The sequence below is a fragment of the Garra rufa genome, chromosome 10 (assembly GCF_049309525.1).
Source record: "Garra rufa chromosome 10, GarRuf1.0, whole genome shotgun sequence".
Taxonomy (NCBI): Eukaryota; Metazoa; Chordata; class Actinopteri; order Cypriniformes; family Cyprinidae; genus Garra; species Garra rufa.
In genome coordinates this window covers 22736082-22761673 of record NC_133370.1, presented here as the reverse complement: position 1 = coordinate 22761673, position 25592 = coordinate 22736082, and the positions used below count along the sequence as shown (strand labels likewise).

Below are 25592 nucleotides of genomic sequence, written 5' to 3'. Positions count from 1 at the left end.
CCTGCCCTTTGTAACTGAACTTGAACTGAATCACCTTTTTATGTTAAACAAGCAAACAACTTCTCACATCTCTTGCCTCACATCTTGTGACACAGCAAAGTACAAGAAATGTAAAGTAAATTGGGTGCCGGGTGGTTGAACGTTGGAGCTACCTGCCATTTAGTGAATGCTCCATACAAATTGACTTCCATTACATAATTTGACCGTCCCATTGGAGTAAAATGGACTAAAGTGTGCAGCTCAAGGGCAAAGGTCTTTGTTAAAGGAATAGTTCACCCAGAAATGAAAAAATGTACTCACCCTCAAGCCATTCATTCTTAAAAATAGTCAGATTTTTACTTTACTTTGTTAATTTGAGTTACTTATGGATTATTGTGATGTTAATCAGCTTTTTAGACATCTTACATGTAGATTTTTTTTTTTTCATTTTTATGTCAGCTATTTCTTTAACTGACTAAATTTTTCCATGGTCACGTCTTCAGACTTAATTCAACTTGTGTGAACAACACAGTGCATTAATAATTTTGATATCCCCACCCAGTAGCTGTAAGTTCTTACAGGTTTTTGCATGTTCATTGTTACTTTTTTGGAGTTTTTCTGAACAACTAAATATGAGGGTAAATGGCCTTTGCTGCTTGGTTTGCTGTCATGGCAAATACCAGACATTTTGTACTGCACCTAATATTTTCATTATGTACAGCAGAACTGATAACGTGTATCTGGCAAATACATGTGCCCTCTGTAATTAGAGGCGTGCCCGGAGAGACCACAGGTACACAGACCAATTTGCTTCAACACTAGGTCTTGTTTGTCAGTTATACAGAGCAGGTAAACATACAGACCTTTGAACATCTTGGATTAGAGTGCTTTGTTTTACTCAAACTGTATATATACACTGACTGCCGTTCAAAAGATTGGAATCAGTAAGATTATTAATGTTCTTAAGTTCATGAACATTCCATTTATTTGATCAAAAATACTGAAAAAAGTAATATTATTGCAATTTAGAATAACCATTTTCTATTTTAATAAAATTTAAAATACGATGTATTTCTGTGATGCAAAGCTGAATTTTCATCAGCCATTACTCCAGTCTTCAGTGTCACATGATCCTTCAGAAATCATTCTAATATGCTGATTTATTATCAATGTTGAAAACAGCTGTGCTGCTTCCCTATTTTTTGGAACCTGTGATTTTTTTTTTTTTTTTTTTTTAGGAACCTTTTTTTTTTTTTTTTTAGGATTCTTTGAATAAAAAACAAAAAACAAAAAAAAACAATGTAAATCTTTGCTATCATTTTTTATTACTTCATCCTTGCTGAATAAAAGTATAAATTTCTTTCAAGCAAAGAAAGAAAGAAAAAATGTACCAACTTTAAATGGTATTCTATATTGTTACAAAATTTCTATTTTAAATAAATAGTGTTTTATAACATTTTATTTATCAAAGAATCCTGGAAAAAAGTATCAGAGGTTCCAAAAAATATTAAGCAGCACAAGTGTTTTCAAAATCAGCATATTAATAAATATATATATATATATATATATATATATATATATATATATATATATATATATATTTATATATTTATTGTTTGTTTGTTTGTCGATAATGCATGTAATAAACATAATTTATTTATTTAAAAATGGTTTGTTTATCCATGTTTTTGCCTTTCTTATGAAGGTGTTAAAAACTATGTAGATATCTTTAAAATTTAAGATTAGTATTTTTGGTTTTGATGCTGTATTGTAAGTCTTGTACTCTAACGGCGACAAATAGTTATGTTATTTGCAGTCTAATCGGTGTTTATATCTAATACTGTATGTTTACCCAACTCCATCTTAGAGCACACTGGCAGAAACCTGTTTGTGTAATACCTAACTAATCATTCAAATCCATTGGTAAAAATAAACTCTATTCTCTATTACCAGAGAATGGTTCTGACAGACTAATTAGTACCGATTAAAATAATGACCTTTAAATAATTATTAAATTAATTGTCATTGCTAACTCACTCTCATGTCATTCCAAACCTGTAAAACCTTCATTCATCTTTGAAACATAAATTAAGATATTTGTAATCCGAGGCTTTCTGACCCTCCATAGAGAGCAATGTAACTGAAATGTTCCTAGACCCAGAAACATAGTAAGAACATTATTAAAATAGCCCATGTGACATAAGTGGTTCAACTGTGATTTTATAAAGCTACGAGAATACTTTTTGTCCACAACGAAAACAAAAATAACAACTTCCGCCAGTATTTTAACAATGTTCTGGGTCTGGGAACATTTTAATTACATTGCTGTCTATGGAGAAAAAGCTTGTGGATTTCATCAAAAATATCTTCATTGGTTTTCTGAAGATGAACAAAGGTATTACGGGTTTGGAACGACATGAGAGTAAGTAATTAATCTTAAAATGAAACTATCCATCTTTCATTCTGTACCTCATACACATGTTGTGAATAGTGTATGATAATAAGATAATATGATAATAAGTTTGAATGTAGCCTTATAAGCTATTGATTTTATTGTATATTATTTTTATTTTTGACACAACTTATACATTTATAATATTACACGTTTAATAAATTATATGCTATAAAATGAAAAAAGTATCATGAAGTTAGACTCGGAATTGATGTGAAATAAATTTCACTAATGTGTCATTGTGGGCTCCTATATAGAAGAGTTGAATCATTAACTAAAGTAAGCTGAATGTTTGTCAGAATCAGCATGTGATTGCACAGACTACTGTTTTTCTCCAGCCCCCTTTTCAAGGCCCTTATCAGCAGTCAACCTCACCGGCCCCCTCGCAGGAAACAAGTCTTATCTGTTTCAGAACTGCTGACCCCTTACTCTTGCCTTATTGGTTAAAGTGGGTTCTTATACCCAATTGGTTGATTCGTTAGGTCTTCTTTAATATGACGCGATCTGACGAAACTAAAATGCAGCTTCTGTTTTTCAACTGTATGCAGTATCAGAAAGGTTACAGTAGTTTATGTTTATGCCCAACAAGGCCATTGAGTCAGACCAGGTAGGCGGGACACCTGACATAGTGTTTAGGATGACACAGGTAAAGAGATTATTTCTAAGGAAAGAAAGCCCGGAGGTAAACAGTGATGAAGCGACTCCATCCTAGGGCAGAACCAGAAGCCACTAGCAGCTGCACTGAGGAGGACAACAGTGAACAAGATGAGTCCTCATCCCTTAGGGCATCATGGTCCTGGGTGAGTGAGAAAAGTGAATGAGACACTTGATTGGTATTTAGGCGGAGAGTTAAGATTAGTTAGATGCTATTATTATTAGCAATTAACTATAAATTACTACACATCATCACAATCATGCATTGATTATGCGTAATAACATGACAATGTGTTTGGTCATGTGAATGCCTTGAAAATTTGTATTTTTTAGGTAAAGCTTATAAACAGTTTATGAAAAACAAAGTGACTCACTTGTATTTTTCTTATGTTGCATCGAATGTTTACACTTTTGCAAACACAAATCTACAAACATATTTAGAATAAGTGGAAATTTGATTTTATTAGTCTAAGATTAATGTTAGTTTTTTTTAGCATTACAGTAATTGCCAGTGGCACTTAAGTGTATTTTACAAATAAAGATGTTACAGTTACAGTTTAGCCAATAAAGCGATTGAATGAGTTGCTTATGTTAGGCCTCAAGCCTTTTATTTAGATTGAACTAAAATGTCATTATCAAGATTGGAATGGGATTTGCTAGCTTCTTATTTGCTTAATTGCTAAAACATTCTCAGGCTTCAAACGCTTCTGGGTTCACACTGGAAGCTTGCTATTTTGAAAATATGACATTTTTCAAAAAGAGATTGGTGTTACATAATGATCTTTTAATAACTGTTTGAACTATGTCCAGTTTAGTTATCACTTATCACTTAAGTCTTAATAGCTGAGCTTTGGTTGACCGTTTATGTTATATGTTTGTTGTTCTGTTCAGGCTGTTTTCTGAGAACCAAATATTTAGATATGTGAAGATTGCTGATATGAGTGTCACAGCAATGACCCATGCTCACAGTGTGCTCTATAAATTGTGCTACAAATAGGTTGCGTGAGACTGAGGTCAGTTGTTCTGTTTTGCAGAATGACACTATTTGTGTTATAATAATAATAATAATAATAATAATAATAATAATAATAGTACATCATGCAGTAACCAAAGTTACAATGTCATTTTGCAACAATTGTTCAGTTCAGAACAGGTTTAATAGGATAAAAAAAATACATTATTTTATTCAGCTGTGATGCATTAAATTGATCAAAATGGACAAAACATTTACATGGTTACAAAGAATATATATTTTTTTAAAAAGGTCGGTCTTTTGAACTTTTTTTTTCTGTTTATCAAATAATCCTGAAGATAATATAGTTTATTTCACTAATATATTAAGCAGCACAGCTGTTTTCAAAATTGATAACAATAAATGTTTCTTGAGCACCAAATCAGTAGATTAGAATGATTTCCGAAGGGTCATGTGACACTAAAGTGTAACTGCTTCTAAAAAAAATAAGCTTTGTGATCACAGTAATACATTGCATTTTAAAATATATTACAATAGAAAACAGTTGTTTCTAAATTGTAATGTGACAATATTGCTGTTTTTACTGTTTTTTTTTTTAAATCAAATAATGTTATGATTATTATCATACTTGCTAAAAAATGCTACTGACCCCAACTGTTTGAACGATAGTGTTTTTTATGTGGGTAAATTACTTATGTCTAATACAACACTGCCATTCAAAAGTTTGGGATCTGTAATATTTGAAATGTTTTTTAAAGTTTATTATTATGCTCATCAAGGCTGCATTTATTTGGTCAGAAATGCAGGGGAAAAAAACAATATTGTGAAATATTATTACAATTTAAAATACTGGTTTTCTATTTTAATATATTTCACAATATAAGTTATTCCTGTGATGCAAAGCTGAGTTTTCAGCATTCAAAAATAGAAATCTTTTAATATAACACTAAGTCTTTACTATCACTTTTGATCAATTTAACACATCCTTGCTGAATTAAAGTATTAATTTCTTTCATAAAAAAGTAAGAATAAGAATTTACTGACCCAACCCCACATTTTTAAACTGTAGTTTATATTGTTACATAAATTGTTTTTTTCTATTTGAAATGCTGTTCGTTTTAACCTTTTATTCATTAAAGACTCTTGAAAAAATGTCACAGGTTCATTGATGATAAATCACTGAAGACAGCAGTAATGAGGCTGTAAATTCAGCTTTGTATTACAGGAACAAATTATTTTTAATGTATACTAAAAAAATAGAAAACATTTTAAATTGTAATAGTATTTTACCATATAATTTTTTTTTCTGTATTTTTGATCAAATAAATGCAGTACATTAAAAATTGTACTGATCCCAAACTTTGAAACGGCAGTGTACATTTTTGTGAATAAAAAGCATATACTGTGCTGCCAATTTTTACAGTAATGTGCAGCATGTTGTATATTGTACTTTAAAAGCACTTCCTGTTGGGCCAGGCTGTTGTTATTGTTATGCTGTGCTCAGCTTTTTGCACATCCCTTTTCATCATTTCTCAAAGGCAACTGCATGTGTGAATGGTTAGAGAAAATGGTTCATGTAAATAGTGACTCTTGTGCTGGAGAAAAAGTAGGTTAGCCATGGGTGCAAAGTCTGTTAAGACCTATCTGGCTGCCCCTATGGTTAGAGAGAATGCTCCACTTTAGTTATTTGCCTTCTCCCCTCAGGCATTTATGCAAGCTGTGACAGTATTTAATCTTGTGGTTTCCTTGATCTGATGTTTAAAAATAACTTGCCTAATTTTCACATTGTTAGACCTCAGAAAGACCAAAATGAGCCATGTTGTTAAATCAAAATTACTCATTGTCATTAGCATAATAATTCATTCCAGAAATAGCATTTCTGTGAACTTCACTAACACAATCTGCTGGGGATTAATTTAGCATGTTGCCTCATACCCTAGGCCTCAACCTTAAATTTAGACTGAATGTTTTTAAATAATTTGCTATCAATGATAAACATGTCAGTCAGTTTCCTAAATTTGCAACAGGATCTCTGTTTTTTAAATACTTGTTAAACAGGTACTAGAATAATGCTAGCAATTCCACAAAAAAATCTGCATTGGCCTTAATATTCAAAGTATGTCAGGAAACATAAAAATGTAGATTTTTTGGATTTTTAATTTTTTTTTGATCATCCCACGTCCTTGTTTGATTAATTTGTTTTTTGCTCACCTATTTGACCGTGTGTTGTTGGAGCACATTCAGACCACCATTTGTGAAACAGCATTAAGCCGTCTGCAAGTCTGCCGATAACAGTTTTACAAAAGGCAGGCAGCCAAAAAGAAATAAATTTCACTTTCACTATGAGTAAAGGAGAGATTGTCCCACATTTGCAATGTGCAGACGCATAGAGTAAAGAGTAGTTCATGTTTTCTGCGGTGGTTACTGATGTCTTAAGGTTAAGTTTGTTTCGCTTTCTGTTCCTCTTTTTAGGCGGACACCATGAATTACGTGGGGCAGTTGGCCGGTCAGGTGCTGGTGACCATGAAGGAGCTGTATAAGGGCATTAACCAGGCCACGCTTTCAGGCTGCATTGATGTAGTAGTGGTCCGGCAGAAGGACGGCACCTACCAGTGCTCCCCTTTTCACGTGCGCTTCGGAAAACTGGGTGTGCTGCGCTCCAAAGAGAAAGTGGTAAGTGTTTAAAATATTTAAAGGAAAAGTTCACTTCCAGAACAAAAATGTACAGGTAATGTACTCACCCCCTTGTGATCCAAGATGTTTGTCTTTCTTTCTTCAGTCATTAAGAAATTGTTTTTGAGGAAAACATTTTAGGATTTTTCTCCATATATTGGACTTCTATGGTGCCCTAAGTTTAAACTTCCAAAATGCAGTTTAAATGCGGTTTCAAATGATCCCAAATGCGGTTGTAAACCGAGAAGAAGAAGGGTCTTATCTAGCGAAATGATTGGTTATTTTGTTTAAAATCTTGTCTTGCTCTACCTGAACTCTTTTCTGGTTCAAGACAGTTCAAAACTCCCATCTCATTTTCTTCCTCAACTTCAAAATCGTTAAAAATTACCTTTTTTGTTAAGGGTGTTTGATCTTCTTTGCATGTTCACTTTGCAAACATTGGGTCAGTACTTCTTCAGCGACGTAGGATGATTTTGAAATGATTTTTGATGTTGAGGAAAATAAGAAGTTTTTTGACATAGCCTAACTGTCTTGAAGCAGAAAAAAACAGAGCAAGACAAGATGAGCGTTTGAGGTTAAAAAGTATATAAATTGTAATAAAAAAAATATTGTTTCGCTAGATAAGACTCTTCTTCCTTGGCTGGGATCGTTTACAACTGCATTTGGGATCGTTTGTAGCCACTTTTAAACTGCATTTTGGAAGTTCAAACTCGGGGGCAACATAGAAGTCCACTATATGGAGAAAAATCCTGAAATGTTTTCCTCAAAAAGCACAATTTCTTTACGACTAAAGACAGAAAGACGTGAACATTATCTGCAAATTTTTGTTTTGAGAAGTGAACTTCTCCTTCTCCTGTGTGCAAACAGGATGTTCATGTGTCATCAGTAAGTCCAAGGCATATAGATTTTTCTCAAGCAACTAAGTTTCTGAAAACTTTTCAGAACACAGAATAAAGAAAAGTCGGGTCACTATCAATATAATTGATCTGAGCCTTGGACAGTATTTGCTTTTCTGCTTTCCAGTCTGAAACCTATGAAGGCATTAATCTTACACCAAAATGACTGGATGAAAGAGCAAACACAAGTACGATCAAAGAAGCTCAGCTTTAATCCACAAATGTCCACAAATCTTCAAATATGCCTTCATCTGTGCATGTCTCTGGTACATTTGAAAATGCTATGCAAGCCTGCGCCTTTGTACCAGCTCTATAAACATGTTTCTCTGCTGGCATGTTCGTGACAGAAGATTCCAGCAGAGGGTACTGCATGTAAACACACTCGGCAAGCATTGACAGAACAGGCTAAATAAACGCTTGAATGGAAAGATCATCATTTATCTATTACCTTGTGCGGAAGCGGTATGTTCAGTTCTCATTTAAACAGCAAAACATTGTAGTTGTTGAGGAGATGGGCTGTCGATATGAGAATTGTTCATTTGAAATGGTGCATTCTGTGAAGTGTTTATCTCCAGCAGTAAATAACAAGATTATAGGCAATAAAAAAACATATTTAAAAACGTTCCGGTCATGTTGAAGCCATTCGGATGTTTTCAGTCATCTATAGTACACAGACAGAATGTGTTACAGTGTTTAGCATAAAACATTTACCACCGTGCATGCGAAACAGCAGTGGATGGGGGATGGAACAGTTCGCACTATCTACAGGATGTGTGAAGAGGTTTAGAAAGAAGTGGTCGCTATGGCAACAGGTTTCTCTGACTAAAAAGAGATAGGAAATGGAGGCTGAGGAGTGAGAGTTTTGTCAAGGTTGCCTCTGTGATTGGGAGACGGTCGTAGATTCGCTTCAACAACCTTTGAAAAGTATTTCAAGCTGAGTTTAGCCATTTTTAATACCTGTGCTGTGTGTAACACATTCGCCCACAGTGCAGATAAGCGAGAGTTGATCTCGCTCTCTTACCACCATTATGAAATAGGTCCGCATTGGTAAAGTAAACAAATGAGATTGCTGATACAAATGTCATTAAGAGTCAGAACAACATCCGTCCCTTTCTTCTCGCTACGCTGTGAAATGAAATCCAGATCGTGTTCGCCACGAGCACGCACGTAAGAGAGCTCTCTGTTTGAGATTTACTCAGGGTCATGATTTATACCAGCATTAAAATTCTGGCCCATTACTCCGCACGTATAAATCACCCAGCAACCCTGAAACTCTGAGGCCTCTGGATAGACGAAACGAGTTGAGACCGTTGAGGAACCGTTGAGAAAAAACACAGGACACAAAGAAAATAAATCTGTATTTCCGTGGAGGTCTAACTGAAGGATAATGTTTCTCTGGATGTCATCTGAGACTCAAACAGCTCAATATCAGGCTGCTGCTGTTGTGCCGGGTCGTGGTATCAGGTGTGTGATGCGATCCGCTTTGCGGGTCAGCTGGCTGCAGTGCTTTCAGAGCGGCACAAATTCGCTAATTATGTTTGGTGGCTAGATCCCTCTCTACGGGTATTGTGTCTCCTGTGAACAGATGATTAAAACTGCATTGGTGGACAGGGGAGTAAACCTGCTGTTTGTCTGAGTTTGGATGTGCAGGGTGAAAAGTCATGAGTTCAGAAGGGAATCGCAGGGTAAATGTCAACAGATATTGGCTTTATAAGGTCATCTAACACATATGCCGTACATAGATATTTTTTAATAAAATAAAAAGGACTTTGCAAAGGTCAGACGTTTGATTTAGAATAATGGTGTTGGATAATTATGAAAGCACAGGTCATACGGTAAGTTACGGTGTGTTACTTTATTGAAAGTTTGAAGCTACATCTGTTGGTGGCTTCTAAATTTAAGGTTGTGTTTTACAATAACTCCTTCAGATTGACATAGAGATCAACGGGGAACCTGTGGATCTCCATATGAAGCTGGGAGATAATGGAGAAGCCTTCTTTGTGCAGGAAACTGAGGAGCAAAACGTAAGTGACATAAGAGATGCAGGTACTGTCACCCACATTACTGACTGCAACAAACATGCCATGCATTAAACTGGGAAAACAAAATTACTATAACCAGTTTTGGGGGTAACGCATTACAAACAAAGCGAGTTATGTAATCAATTACTTTTTTAAGTAACTAGTAAAGTAACGCATTACTTTTTAATTTACAAGAAAGTATCTGAGTTACTTTTTCAAATAATGACAGTTTTTTTTCCCATTTATTGACTGACAAGTCTCCTGTCCCCATGTTGAGCGAAATCGGGAGTAAGTGCAGAGGCGTTGTGTGCGCTGTGTAAACATCATGTTACTGTAGTTCTAGACTAAATGTAAACATGCATTAATTCATCTCACTTGCAAAAACAGATTCAGTATTCATCAAAATGAAATAAAATAGTGAAATGCAAACTCAGAATATGAAGCAAACCTACAATATGTTAAATAACACAAATGTCCTGTATTTAATTCCATTTTATTAACCAATGTCTTTGCTGCTGAACTTTGATGATCCAGTTTTATTTTTGAAGAGTGTTGAACCTTCTTCTCCTGTGTTCTACTTTACAAATGTGAATTTACTTTTCCTTCAGCCTGAGGTTTATTACATTTGCTAAAAATAGAACTTTTATATTAACAACAAACAAGCAAGCCCTGCCCAGATTTAAGAAGTTACTTTTCATAAAAAGAAACTAGGTAACGTAATTAGTTACTTTTTTTAGGGAGTAACACAATATTAATGCATTACTTTTACTTTCAAAAGTAACTTTCCCCAACACTGACATTCTGTATGTTTCAGGACTCAAAACTTTCGTTTGTCTAAAAACAGCTTATATTGAAGCCAATCAGCCAAAATGACAGGTTGTGGAATGTGACAATTTATGACATAAAAGTGTGTCTAAACAACGCCTCCACAGAGGAAGATCAACGCCTGATTTTACATCTCTGCCTGTTTAGCCCCACAGATTCACACACATAGTGTAAATAACGTGAAAGGCGAACGCAGGTTTGCGCCGAAACCAAATGATAAAGATGGCTCCGAAGTCAACAAAACGCTGTGCAGTGCCAAGCTGTGGAAAAACAGTCTTTGCATTGCCTTCCTTCTAATCTCAATGTTAGAAAAGTGGATGAACTTTATTTTTAATGAAGATCCAGACCACGTCAGTAAGAACTCAGTCCTTTGTTCACTTAACTGTACCGCAGATTCCTTTACAAACAAGGCACAATTTGACACAGGATTTTCAGAAAGAGCGTCCATCTATGAGAAATGTAGCCAGTCATAGCAGTGGGTGTTTACTTCCGAGTCTACAATCCGCCATGCCTATTCAAACAGAGCGTTCCGATGAGGGGAGTCAAAACAAGGACAGAAAATAGCCTATTACTTCTAAATTATGTTTTTTGATGTAAAAATCTTAACATCATAAGGGGACCTCAGAGAACAGTAAAAAATCATAAAAAAAGACAGTTCATGAGCCCTTTAACGATCTTTATTTATTTATTTATTTAGGAGATTGTACCGGCTCACCTGGCTACCTCCCCTATTCCCACTGAGAGTCACCTATTTTGGATAGGAAGCGATCACAGGCAAAGTCAGAACCTGGATGATGATCCACTGGACCCTGAGGACCCTCCTGATCCCCCTGTTGCCAGCACCGGGGGAGCCAAGAAGAAGAAGAAACGGAGGAAGAAGCATAAAGGCGACCCACGCCGTGAGGAGCTGACCCCTCCGGCAGTCATCAGCTCGACCCCTTCAACAGATGACATTTTTGAGATGGAGCTGAGCTCTGATGAGGACCCTGCTTCCAACACCAGGTACCAACAGATGCATGCATACTTGTATGTGATGGAGTGGACATGTGATTTAGGGTGTGTTCACACTTGTACTGTTTGGTTCAATTAAAACAAACTCTGGTGGGGTTGCTCTGTTAGTACGGTTCATTTGAGTAAGTGTGAATGCTGCCTTTTAAACCCCGGTGCGCCCCAAACAAGTGGACTGAGATCGCTAAAAAGATGGGTCTCGGTCCGCTTCCAAACGAACTCTGGTGCATTTCAAATGAAGTATGAACGCAACACAGACCAAATACATGTAAGCAAACCAAAAACAGGATGTAATGATAAGATGTGACGCTATGTGACATGATTACATGAAGGGAACAAGTGGCGTATCCAAAACAAAATGAGCACAGGGGAAACGTGGAGCAATGAGGAGGTAAAATGCCTTTTATGAGCTCTTTGTGAGTTCACAAATGTTGAAAAAGTCACTTTAAGTCAAACACACCTTTTGTTTGGGGTGTTCGGTGAGTTGCGTCACAAAATATGTCATTCGACCCGACCAATCAGGTTGTGAACATATCACTTTGCCTTTAAATGTGTAATTTGGACTACAAGTGTTTTAACTACAAGTGTGAACACACCCTTAAAAGAAAATCTTTCTTTCAGATCATCTTCAATCAGTACAGTTCGAGAAATTGAACCCAAGTTACCAACAGTTCGGCATTCTTTGGACAACTACCCGTATTCTGACGGAGACTGGTCTCCATCAGATAGGTTTGTATCTGCTTATTATCTCTCTCTCACACACACTTCAAAATATGTTTTTGTTCCTGTATCGCATTGGACTTTCAAAAATGTGTTTTAAGATTTAAAGACTTTCAGTTATTTTTACATTCACTTTTTTTATCAGTTCATGTGAGTTGCTGTTTGTTATTGTATTTTGAGCAGTCATGCCATGTCAGAGGCCTTTTCTCCCAAGAGTGACTCTGAACTGGTCGTTCGGCCCTCAGAGAGCCTGCTCAAAATGGAGTCACACATGCAGTGGACGTGGGGAGAGTTTCCAGAATCTACCAGGGTAAATTACACAATGTTTTCAATGTAAAATTCATGTCATTTGTTTCTATTTATTTAATTCACATGACAGAAATACTTCATCCTTCATGATTCACATTTAATTATCTAGCAGGTAGTTTTGTCCCAGGTGACTTACAAATGAGATCATAAAGAAGCAATAAACACAAAAACTGCTAGTAATACAAAGTTTCAAACATCATTTGAAAGATTTTCATCATGTTCATAATGACAGTTGTAAGTGAAGATGGTAAAATAATGTTAACTATGACATATTATACCCAAAAATCATACAATGGACTACCTTTGGATGCTTGACCGGACCATGTTTTGCTTAAGTGTTCTCTTTAATTGCTAATGCGACCTTTTTTATACTAGAGACTGAACAAAATTAAGCATTGCTTGGCAATTGGTCAACAAAGTGTTGATAGTTATGTAAATACTGTCATACTAACAGTTGTCTAAATATTTTTTTGGTTGATTGTAATCCATTACATACCTTTCTAGTAAAGTTATCTGACATTATCAAGAAGAATTAGTTCTGACACAGTTTAACTATGTGTTCTTGTCATATTGTATTACCATTTTCTAAACTATAGTAAATAAACTGTGATAATGTAAAAAATGTTGAAGGTATTTCAGTAGATTTTGGTTTGACTGTGTATATTCTGTTTTATGCTATGACTTAACATGTTTTATTAAATTTCAGCTCATCGCCACTTATCAAAAATGTAATTCCCAGGTTTCTAAGAAGGAAAAGGTGGAGCTGCCGAAGACGGTGACCATAACGCCTTCAGAAAACACTCACTTCAGAGTCATCCTGAGCTCTGAGGCCATGCAGACAGATGAAAGAGAATCGTCTTCAGGGACAACTGGCTGTACCATAGTCAAACCTGAACCCCGCACCCCTGTGACCCCCAAAACTCCCACTGAATCCGAGTTGGAGATGGTGCCTAGTGGAGTGTTGACCTCCACTCCTTCAGACATCCTTCCTGCTGCTGCTTCTTCTGCTCCAGCTGCTTCTTCTGCTGCTCAAATGGGTGGGGACTTGGGAGATGTTGGCGCCAAGACTGACTCACCCTCCAAGAAGAAAGGTGGGCCTGTTAAACACCATGTTCTAAGAAATAGTTGGTTTGATTGATTCTTTTACCAGTGGCTGTTATCTCAGGTTGATAATAGAAGTGTGGGTAGATAAAGTTGAAAGTTGTGGTTGATTTATGTTTAACAAGATTATATCAATGTGATGTTCCAAGCCAAAAATGTACTGACTGTAAATTTGTTCAGGCGTCCCAAAAAGGAGTCAGCACCAGGGCCCAGAAGACATCTACCTGGATGACCTGAATGTACTGGAGCCTGATGTTGCTGCTCGCTACTTTCCTAAGAGGTAGAAAGAAAATCGCACATTTGACCTATATTGCTTTTAAGATTAGATTAAGGCACTTGAAAAGCAGTTCATAACAAGTTTATCAGGTATCAGGTGACCTTGATGTGTATTTGCAGTGAATCAGACAGTGGCTCCAAGCACTGGATGGATTCTGGGATGCACTCGGGCTCTCAGTCCCCACAGTCTGTGGGCAGTGCTGCGGCTGACAGTGGCACTGAGTGCCTGTCTGACTCTGCCAGCGATCTCCCTGACGTCACTCTGTCTCTGTGTGGAGGGCTCAGTGAGAACGGAGAGATTTCCAAAGGTATCTGAATAATTCTGGTTTGTTTATTCCTTTATTATAACTGTGTGTAATTCTGTCTGTTATAATACATTCATGGGTTTAGTATATGCTTTTATTCAAAGAGATTTACAAATGAGAATAATACAAGTGTTTTAATTTTCTCTTTCTGTTTGTTTCTAGAAAAATTTATGGAGCATATCATCACATATCATGAATTTGCAGAAAATCCAGCTATAATAGACAATCAGAATTTAGTTGTTAAAATAGGAAACAGGTGGGTTTGAATTTAAATGAAGTTGAAGTCAAAAGTTTACATACTATTACTATTATTGCAGAATCTGCTAAATAGTAATTATTTTACAAAATAAGAGGAATCATACAAAATGCATGTTAATGTTTATTACTGACCTGAATAAGACGTTTCACAAAAGACATTTAGACATTTTAGTGACACAGTGATTTTAGTGATAGTTGTTCATGAGTCCCTTGTTTGTCCTGAACGGTTAAACTGCCCACTGTTCCCACAAATTCTTTAGTTTTTCAGCATTTTTGAACCCTTTCCAACAATGACTGTATGATTTTGAGATCCATCTTTTCACATTGAGGACAACCGAGGGACTCCGCTATTACAGAAAGTTTAAACACTCATTGATTCTCCAGAAGAAAAAATTATGCAGAGCCAGGGGTGTAAACTTTTAAACAAAATGAGGATGTGTATTTTTTTTTTTTTCATTTAGAACTGCCCTTCAGGAGCTAAAGTTAAAGCTAAAGCTACTTGCATGTTTCCCAGAAGACAAAATAAGTGAAATTTACCCTGATCTTCAAATTCAAAAAGTTTTCACCCCCCAGCTCTTAATGCATTGTTTCCTTCTAAAACATCAGTGAGCGTTTTAACCTTCTGTAATAGCTGTACATAAGTCCCTCAGTTGTCCTCAGTGTGAAAAGATGGATCTTACAATCATACAGTCATTGTTGGAAAGGGATCAAATACACACAAATGCTGAAAAAACATTTTTCTGAAGAACAGCAGGCAGTTTAACTGTTCATGACAAACAAGGGACTCATGAACAACTATCACTAAACAAAAAAAACACAGCAGTTGACCATTCCGGTGACAGCACAGTATTAAGAAAGCATATGTAAACTTTTGAACAGGGTGATTTTTATAAATTCAACTTTTTATTATTATTATTAGTTTCTCTTGTGGATTATATCTAAACGTCTTTTATGTGAATTATCTTTTTCAGGTCAGTACTAAATAAAAAAATAACATGCATTTTGTATGATCCCTCTTATTTTGGTTCAATAATGAACATTAGTTAATTAATAACACTAACAAGCTGTATGTAAACTTTTGACTTCAACTTTATGTTCTAAATAGAAGTTGACAGATGCTCACATTAGTAAATAAATTGTCTTTTTTGTTTTTTATTTTAGGTATTACAATTGGACATTGGCTGCCCCTTTGATCTTAAGTTTGCAAGCATTTCAGAAGAATTTACCCAAGGTATTTTGTCTTCCTTAATAGGATCTTTTTACTTATTTAAGTCCTTTAAAGTTTGTTTTCCAGTGCTGTGGTGTGCTCTAGTAGGTCAATGTCAGTGTTCTCTTTAGGCTACAGAGGAAGCTTGGGTGAAAGAGAGGATGCCAAAGAAATCGGGCCGCTGGTGGTTCTGGAGAAAGAGAGCGGACAGCACTATTAAACAGGTAAGACCAGAGCGGTGTGACCTTCAGTTTTGTATAACACACTGCAAAAACTTTTCTGTTTAAACATAAAGCTCTTTATTGAGCTGTAATCAGGGAGTGGGAACAAAATCTTTAAGTAGTTATTGGTCTTTTAATCCCACTGCATTCCAGTACTTTAGACTTCTGTGGGCAGATCTGATTACACAAGCATCAACATTCACGTAATTGCCTGAACAAAAGGATGAAGCAACTCTTTGTTGTAAAGAAGCTGAAACACGTTGCCTCTGAAGTTCGTTCATCTCTCTAGAGCGTCTGCCGTCATTCAGACATCATACATCAGGCTTCTTCGCTGCCCTCATCTGGCGCGTCTGTAATTAGCACCACTCTGCGGTGTGGAATTTTACAGCCTAGAAATAGGCCAGGCAGATCATCATACTTTTCAGTAATAGCCTGACAGCATGAGAGGATGATATGATCATGTAGTTAACACATTTGAGAGCAACAAAATCAAATTATGACATGTTTACACAAATGTATAAATATGTGATTTGATGTACTAATGTTTTCATCTTTTGTTATACAGTCAGAAAGCACTGGGAAGCTGGAGATAAAGCAGTCCCAAATGGAGGAAGGCAGCTCCTCTTTGTCAATGGAAAGTCATGCCCGCAAGTGAGTCAGACAAGTAGATGCAGCATCATTTCCTGCCTGTCGCTTTTGTAAGATGTGAAGAAGATAATCAGACTGGTTGTTATTCTTGAATGAAACTAATAAAATGCAACCAAATGTTATAGATGGGTGCATAACGTTATTTATGTCAGCTGGCTTGTTTGTAAAAAATGAATGAAAGATATAAAAGATAAAAGTAGCAGTTTTACCTTGACCGCATGATCGTGACTAGTTTTTTTTTCCCCGAAAAAGAAGTGAATCAGGACGATCCAGCCTACTTTCTGTTTTGTCTCATTCTCTGTGGTAGTCTAAATTAGGAATCTGGTGGTTGCAAATTTAGTTCACTGATTCCCTATTTGCTCTGTGCGCAGAGTGGACACCAGGGACTCGTCCAGCGATGAGGAGGGAAAGGAGGTGAGCGCTGCTGCATCATCAATGGAGCGCAAGGTCCAGTCTGAGCCACACAGCCACACCTCCACTCACGCCTACCGCAAGTCCCTGCGCCTCTCTTCCAACCAGATTGTAAGTCTATGCTTTTGTTAGAAGACAAATATTTAGTTCTGTAAACATACTAAACCGCACAGCGACTATTGTTTACATAAGCAGCTTCAACACTTGCTCAGTGGTTTTGACTAAGAGATTCAGAGCCCTGTTGCCTGTAGTGCAACAGCTCTGTAAAAAGTAGTTGTTTAAAGCTCTCCCTCAAGGTTCCTCCAGGAAATTATGTAAAAGCTCTGTGACTCATTCTGAAAGGGTAGTGGCTTGCAGGTGATTTGCACTAGACTGCCCCCTTTTGGCAGCTTCAGATGCAGTTTTGCAATAGAAAATCTTCCATTTAGGAAAGCTTATGTCTTTTAATATTAATGAATTTATAAATGAATCAAGATTTTGGGGAGTAGATGAACTGATTGCATTGCATAAATTAATGAATCATCTCATTAATCATTTAATTATTAAAGCTTGGGGATTTTAAATATATTTTTTGCAGCATTCAGTGGCCAAGTGAACTATACAGATATCAACCCCTTTCACACATTAATCCCAGTGAATTGTTGTAAAATTACCAGAATTACTTTAAAATCTGAACTTTTTTTGGAGTGACAGCCGTGAAGGGATGATCACACAGAATGTGCTTTTGCTTTTAAAAATAATTAGACATATAAGAATTACTAAAGTACTGCAGTTACTACACTATATGCAGTATTAAGTGCAGATCCGCGACACTGATGAATAGAAAAGAAGGGAGGGTCTTAGTCATGAAATGCAGCACAATGGTCAGACATCTGTCTAGTGCATGTTTACATGGGAAACAATTAAAAACAGTGGCAAACAGTTCTGACAGCGCTTTATGATTAGCCCAAAGCAGACTTTATATGTCAGTATGTTCTGCCCTCATACATGCTTGTGCTGGTAATCCTGTTCTTTGCTCACACATAGCATGATACAAGTAATTTACTGGTAATGTTATAAGTTCTCATACCAGAAAATGATTTACTGATGTTTTTAGAATATCATTTTCTGCAGTTGATGTAATACAGATTCACTTCCTGAATAAAACATTTCCTGATAGTTTACTCACCCCTATTGCATCCAAGATGTTCATGTCTTCATGTCAAAAAGAAATTAAGGTTTTTGAGGAGAACATTCTATGGTTTTTCTCCATATAGTGAATTTCAGTGAGAGCCAACGGGTTGAAGGTCCAAATTGCAGTTTCAGTGCAGCTTCAAATGGGATTTACATGATCCCAGGATCATAACCGAAGTACTGACCCAGTGTTTACAAAGCAAACATGCAAAGAAAGTCAAACACCCTTTACTAAAAAAGGTAAAACAACAATGTCAGACAATTTTGAAATTGGAGGAGAAAATAAGATTAAGTTTTGAACTAAAAACTTAACTGAAGTGAAGTACACAGACGAAGAACCTTTCCAATCTAAAGATGAGCATTTGTGGTTAAAAACTGTATATACATTTTTATTTTTTTTAGAAAGTAACCAATCATTTAATCTAGTAAGATCCTTATTCCTCGGCTGGGATCATGTAAAGTCGTTTGAAGCTGCATTGAAACTGCAATTTGGACCTTAAAGGATTAGTTCACTTCCAGAACAAAAATGTACAGATTTTTACAGAATGTACTCACCCCCTTGTCATCCAAGTTGTTCATGTCTTTCTTTCCTCACTCGTGAAGAAATTGTTTTTTGAGGAAAACTTTTCAAGATTTTTCTCCATATAGTGGACTTCTATGGCGCCCTGCGAGTTTGAACTTCCAAAATGCAGTTTAAATGCAGCTTCAAAGGGCTCTAGACGTTCCCAGCCAAGGAAGAAGGGTCTTATCTAGCTAAACGATCTGCAATTTCCTAATTAAATTAATATTTATACACTTTTTACCCACAAATGCTTGTCTTGTCTAGCTCTGCAATGCACATGCGTCCGGTTCAAGACAGTTAGGGTATGTCAAAAAACTCCCATCTCATTTTCTTTACATCGCTGCAGAGGTACCGACCCAGTGTTTACAAAGTGAACATGCAAAGAAGATCTAATTCCCCATTACAAAAATATTACAGTGATGTAGGATGATTTTAAAGTTGGAGAAAATGAGATGGGAGTTTTTCCACACACCCTAACTGTCTTGAACCGGACACATTCCCATCACAGTGCTAGACAATCGTTTTGCTAGATAGGACTTCATTTTGGAAGTTCAAACTCACGGGCGCCATTGAAGTCCACTATATGGAGGAAAATCCTGAAATGTTTTCCTCAAAAACATTATTATTATTATTTTTTTTTTTTCAACTTAAGAAAGAAAGACATTATCTTGGATGACATGGGCATGATTAAATTATCAGGAAATTGTTATTCTGGAAGTGAACCAATCCTTTAAGATTGATGTGATGTAGTGGTCAAGAGATGCATTGATCCGGTGGTATTGACTTACAGGCTAGTCTGAAACTAAAGGAAGGACCCAACGATGTGACCTTCAGCATCACAACGCAATACCAGGGCACGTGCCGCTGCGAAGGCACCATCTACCTTTGGAACTGGGATGATAAAGTCGTCATCTCAGACATCGACGGAACCATCACCAAGTATGTATTTCACAGACACACATCACGTGTTGCCTTTAATGAAAATCATGTGCTGGGTTGTTTTTGTTCAGAATCCACCTTTGTTCTTCACTTTTATAGTTTACTGTAGCCATGAAAGAGGGGAAAAAGGCTTAGGTGTGCATAAACATTTCCATTAGTTACTGCAAAAGGACTCACTCACTGCCAGGTTTTTTACTGCCAGAACCAAAAGAGGTTTATAGATCAAGACAGAGTCTGCTTCATCAAAACAAGCACTCTGAATAGGTGGCAAATAATGAACCACTAATAATGATCTCGCATTGCAGCCCTCTCCACTAACTCTTACAATGACCAAGACAAATCTCCATTTAACAGACAATGTCTCCCTGAGTTTTACTGGCTGTTTGATGGAGTTCACAGCTCTAATATTAGTGCGATACCGTTACACCGTCTTTGGTTTTTAATTACTGCAAAGCCGGCTGTAATATCAACGCATCTATGCAAACGAATGCTCTCCGCCTCCAGACTCGTGCCCTCAGTGGCTGGTGGGTGGCAAACATCAAACGGGCAGATTGACTGCCGCTTATTATTTCTCTGACCCGCTTGCCTGACACATCTCTCTGAGGCTGCGAAGCAGGGCGGCTGACTGTGGGGTGCGCCTAGACCAGGGTTGGACTAGGAGGAGGATGTCACCATAATGAGCCAATTTAAATCTTGCTCTCTCATAATGCCACTCAGAAAGAGCCGGAGATAAAACGCTAAAGCGGGGAGAGGATCCTCATTAGTAGACGACACAGAGTTTTGCCCAAGCTGAGAAAAAATCTCTCTTCTTCACAAGTCTATTAGTTCTAAGAATAAAAAGAATGTCAGAAGCTATATTTAGGAACCCAGTTGAATGAGACTTGGACTTCCTTCCAAGTAGAACAAATATGCACTAGAGGATTTTGCGCTGTTCGTTTTCTATGACATGCCATGTTCACCCGAATATTTATGTGCTTTCAGATCAGATGTGTTCGGCCAGATTTTGCCTCAGTTTGGGAAGGACTGGACGCATCAGGGCATTGCTAAACTCTACCACTCTGTGGCCGAGTGAGTTTGCATTCTTAATCTTCAGCCTCCTTTTTTTTTTCACTAAAAGGACACAAGCAAGCCAAAACAATGTTTTGATACAAAATCATTTGTTTTTGCCAGAAATGGATATAAATTCCTGTACTGCTCAGCAAGGGCAATTGGCATGGCAGACATGACACGAGGATATCTGCAATGGGTAAATGACGGAGGTATTATCCTGCCCCGTGGACCACTCATGCTCTCTCCCAGTAGCCTCTTCTCTGCATTTCACAGGTACTATCTAAATGTCATTGTTTTAAGGGATAGTTCACCCAAAATAGAAAATTCTGTAATTGGTTACTCCTCATGTTGTCCCAAGCCTGTAAGACCTTCGTTCATCTTTGGAACACAAATTAAGAATTTTTGATGAAGTCCAAGAGCTTTCTAACCCTGTATAAACAACAGTTACTACATTCAAGGCCCAGAAAGGTAGTAAGAACATCGTTAAAATAGTCCATGTGACATCAGTAGTTCAACCGTAGATTTATGAAGCTACAAAAAATACTTTTTTAATTTGTCACCATTCAACTATACAGTGCATCCGGAAAGTATTCACAGCACTTCCACATTTTGTTATGTTACAAGCCTTATTCCAAAATGGATTAAATTCATTATTTTCTACAAACAATATCCCATAATGACAACATAAAGGAAGTTTGTTTGAAATCTTTTTTATTAAAAATAAAAAAATGAAAAGGAGGACCTTTGGCACCAATTACAGCTTCAAGTCTTTTTGAGTATGATGCTACAAGCTTGGCACACCTATTTTTTGGGCAGTTTCTCCCATTCTTCTTTGCAGTACCTCTCAAGCTCCATCTGGTTGGATGGAGAGCATCAGTGCACAGCTATTTTCAGATCCGTCCAGAAATGTTCAATCGGATTTAAGACTAGGCTCTTGCTGGGCCACTCAAAGACATTCACAGAGTTGTCCCATAGCCCCAGTCTGAGGTCCAGAGTGCTCTGGAGCAGGTTTTCATCAATGATGTCTCTGTGCATTGCTGCACTCATCTTTCTCTCAGTCCTGACTAGTCTCCCAGGTCCTGCTCCTAAAAAACATCCCCACAGCATAATGCTGCCACCACCATGTGCCTGGTTTCCTTTAGACATGACGCTCTGCATTCAGGCCAAAGAGTTCAATCTTTGTTTCATCAGACCAGAGAATTTTGTTTCTAATGGTTTGAGAGTCTTTCAGGTCTGTCATGTGCCTTTTACTGAGCAGTGGCTTCTGTCTGGTTGCTCTACCATACAGACCTGATTGGCAGAGTGCTGCAGAGATGGTTGTTCTTTTGGAAGGTTCTCCTCTCTCCACAGAGAAATGCTGGAGCTCTTTCAGAGTGACCATCAGGTTCTTGGCCACCTCCCTGACTACTAAGGCCCTTCTTCCCCAATCACTCTAGGAATAGTGCTGGTGGTTCCAAACTTCTTCCATTTACGGAGGATGGAGGCCACTGTGCTCATTGGGACCTTCAATGCTGCAGAATCTTTTCTGTACCTCTTCCCAGATCTGTGCCTTGATGCAATCCAGTCTCGGAGGTCTACAGACAATTCCATGGACTTCATGGCTTGGTTTGTGCTCTGACATGCACTGTTAACTGTGTGACCTTATATAGACAGGTGTGCCCCTTTCCAAACCATGAATTTACCACAGGTGGGCTCAAGTTGTAAAAACATTTCAAGGATGATCAGTGGAAACAGGATGCACCTGAGCTCAATTTTGAGTGTCATGGCAAAGGCTGTGGATACTTTTTTATAAATTTGCAAAGATTTCAAACTTACTTTTTTCATGTTGACATTATGGGGTATTGTTTGTAGAATTTTGAGGAAAATATTGATTTTAATCCATTTTGGAATAAGGGTGTAACACAAAATGTGGAAAAAGTGAAGCGCTGTGAATACTTTCCGGATGCACTGTACAGTGCTTATTCATACAAATGTGGAGTAAATGATGAAAAAAGTTTTGTTTTGGGTTGAACTTTCCCTTTAATAAGTTGTATTAATGAATAAATCCTCAAAGTGCCAATCAGTTGATTTCATTTACTTAAAATGTTTTCTTTGTCTCAAAGGGAGGTGATTGAGAAGAAGCCAGAAATCTTCAAAATCGAATGCCTTACAGACATTAAGAACCTTTTCCTGCCCAACAAACATCCCTTTTATGCCGCATTTGGAAATCGAACAAATGTAAGTTGGACTGCAGTTCACTTTCCTTCCAGTGCACACTAAACTCAGCAGCAGAGTCAAAGTTCAGCACGAAGATTCATGTTTGAGGCTTAGAACTTAGCAGCGCTGTCCCCTCAGGCTTCAAACTGCATGACCAGCTGCTACAAGCCAGCCTGCTGATCGTTTCCAGCTGAATAAATTATATTGTTTGGGTGGAGTAAGACACTGAATGTTTATACAGGCACAAATGCATCTATTTCATCATAAAACCATTGCTAATGTCAGAAACTAACATGTTTTTGTTTGTATACTGGGTGGAAAAAAAAAAAAAAACAGCAGAGGTTGTCCTAAGTTGACGCTTATGAATGTCTCTTCTAGGACGTCTTTGCCTACAAGGAGGTTGGAGTGCCACTCTGCAGAATCTTTACGGTTAACCCCAAAGGAGAGCTCATACAGGAACAAACCAAGGGCAACAAGTCTTCGTAAGTGGGCACATTGATCTGCAGCACTACATAAAAGTATCTCTAAAGTCAACAAGATTATGCTGATTCAAAAGTGGAGAGCTGATTCTTGAACTTTGTTCAAGGTCTTCTTGAGAGTCGAAGGACGCCTTTATCTGTTTTCGATTAGTTGTCTTAAGCTCTTTCTCTGTTTGTGTGTAGGTACAGCAGATTGAGTGAGCTGGTGGATCACGTCTTTCCCTTGCTGAATAAAGAACAAAGTTCAGCTTTTAGTTTCCCAGAGTTCAGTACATTCTGTTTCTGGCGTCAGCCCATCCCTGAGATCTGTCCGGAGGACCTGCTTTTATAGACCATCCCAGAAGAGCAATCCGCCACACGGTCACAGTCATCTCTCCCATCAGAACCACTTAGCCGGTACCCTTCCACATCTCACAACTCAGAATAAAGTGGCCGCCCTATCCCACCTAAGAAATATGAACTGCGCAAAGCACCTCAAAGCTGAACCAGTTTAAGAGAAGACACCAAAACACACCCCAGGGTCACATTAATGGGATGTAGGTAGAACTTCCACAAACTAAAACACCTGGTGCTGCTCTGTAACTATATTTCTAATCAATATCATTATGATTAGCTGCTATGAGTTAGGCTGCTTCAGCTCTGAAGGAATTTATTGCTAATGGGCTAATGTTTACAGTATTAGACGACCAGTCTCCTCTTGGTCAGTGGAAGGAATGCACAGCTGTTTGTTTGGGTTAAAGGTGGCATAGAGATATGCTTCTAATCATTAACAAAGATTCTTTACAACCACTGATTTACATTTTTAGAGCATAGATTATTTATATACAAAGGCATTAGTTAGAATTAACTAATTAACATGCACTGCCTCTAAGATGTGGTGACGGTATGACAGTTTGAATATGCATTGCCAGATGGTGCGAAAGAGCTGAATCTCATAGATACTGACTGGAAAGTATGCACAGAATGAGCCGTGCCGCGCCGCGCGAGGACACAGCTCATCATTTACAGTTCAGCAGATTTAGCGCGCACAGCCTCATAGAGTCGGCTGGATTTGTATGAAGAGTACACCAAGGAGTTCATCGTAATTGGGCTTTCTTGTTTTTTCGCAACTGTTGACATTTTCATCGTCTGGTTGCTGCAGAACGCCTTACCGATCGCACTTTTTCAGCTGCGGCCAAGAGAGGAAAAATAGCAGATCGTCTTGCACTTAACTCGCAACAGAAATGCAATAACGTTCGAAGCTTTTCAGCAGCCTTTCGTGCACAACACGACGATTTAAGCGCTTTTAGATCCTTTATGTAAACCTCGGCAAGAGATCTGTATTAAGTTAAGAAGACTGTAGTATGTATTTGCTTTCAAAATGAAGGCATGTTATACCTTTAAGTAGGCTGCGGCCTGCGAGAGAGTATCGAATGGTCTTTAACATTTTGTTCTTTTCCACTAACCCAGACTTTGCATGCTTAGTTTGAAATAGAAATTGGACTATTTATGTTTTACACACGCATTGGATGATCTTGAACAGTGGAAAGCTGATTTTTCTTTATTATTAGAATATATTAAAGCTGATGTGCAAGTGAAGGATGAGAGTGATCGACTGAAATAACATGCCCTCTTTTTCACTAGCTGTTGATTGTGGTCTTGGCTGTTGACCCCTACCGTTGGGCTTTAGAATCTCGTAAGGGTACGTTTTAGAGCACTGTGTGCTGGATGTTAAAATAGATGTACAGAATTAGAGCACAATGAAATAATTTCGTTAAGTCGAATCATTGTTTAAAAAATTGGGGCATTTAAGAATTCAGTTGACTGTTGTGATTTAATATATATGTGTGTGTTGCGCTTCGTGTCTGCAGTTATGATGTTTGGAAGTGAAATCTGTTAATTGTTAACAAAGGAATCCCATTCTTTCTATGAAAGTAATACCTCTTGTGTGGGATGAACACACTCATCTTGTATGAAACTAACATTAATGGTAAAAAGACAGAAAAAGAAATGTTAAAGCCTCTATTCTTTCTTTTGTTGAAACTGCTGTTGTAAGTGCTGAATGTGTTTTGTCATTCCTCTTGATCTTTGATGCCTTTTGTTATACTTGCTTTTATTTGTAGTTGTGCTCGAGTGGGTTGGCGCACTTCTTGGTTTCGCTTTATAAGTTTGCGTTTGACCAGCATAAAAACCTTTAAGTGGATAATTGTATTATAAATTTACAAAAAGTATGGTTTGGACAATGTTTATGAATCTATTAAAGATGTATTTAATACA

The 25592-nt window shown here is 37.3% G+C and overlaps 1 protein-coding gene across 1 annotated transcript in view; it reads left to right on the top strand.

Moving 5' to 3' along the window:
- Nucleotides 1-25592, top strand: part of lpin2 (lipin 2) — a 28072-nt gene extending 2480 nt beyond the window's left edge. The window contains exons 2-20 of the mRNA XM_073848618.1: nucleotides 6531-6731; nucleotides 9556-9651; nucleotides 11171-11475; nucleotides 12103-12210; nucleotides 12385-12511; nucleotides 13250-13601; nucleotides 13792-13891; nucleotides 14008-14195; nucleotides 14355-14448; nucleotides 15612-15681; nucleotides 15789-15881; nucleotides 16444-16529; nucleotides 16898-17048; nucleotides 19463-19611; nucleotides 20593-20679; nucleotides 20782-20934; nucleotides 22764-22878; nucleotides 23236-23339; nucleotides 23520-25592. Of these exons, the coding sequence (XP_073704719.1) occupies nucleotides 6540-6731; nucleotides 9556-9651; nucleotides 11171-11475; nucleotides 12103-12210; nucleotides 12385-12511; nucleotides 13250-13601; nucleotides 13792-13891; nucleotides 14008-14195; nucleotides 14355-14448; nucleotides 15612-15681; nucleotides 15789-15881; nucleotides 16444-16529; nucleotides 16898-17048; nucleotides 19463-19611; nucleotides 20593-20679; nucleotides 20782-20934; nucleotides 22764-22878; nucleotides 23236-23339; nucleotides 23520-23667 (2718 nt within the window). The 5' untranslated portion in view covers nucleotides 6531-6539 and the 3' untranslated portion in view covers nucleotides 23668-25592. The remainder of the gene's footprint in view (nucleotides 1-6530; nucleotides 6732-9555; nucleotides 9652-11170; nucleotides 11476-12102; nucleotides 12211-12384; nucleotides 12512-13249; nucleotides 13602-13791; nucleotides 13892-14007; nucleotides 14196-14354; nucleotides 14449-15611; nucleotides 15682-15788; nucleotides 15882-16443; nucleotides 16530-16897; nucleotides 17049-19462; nucleotides 19612-20592; nucleotides 20680-20781; nucleotides 20935-22763; nucleotides 22879-23235; nucleotides 23340-23519) is intronic.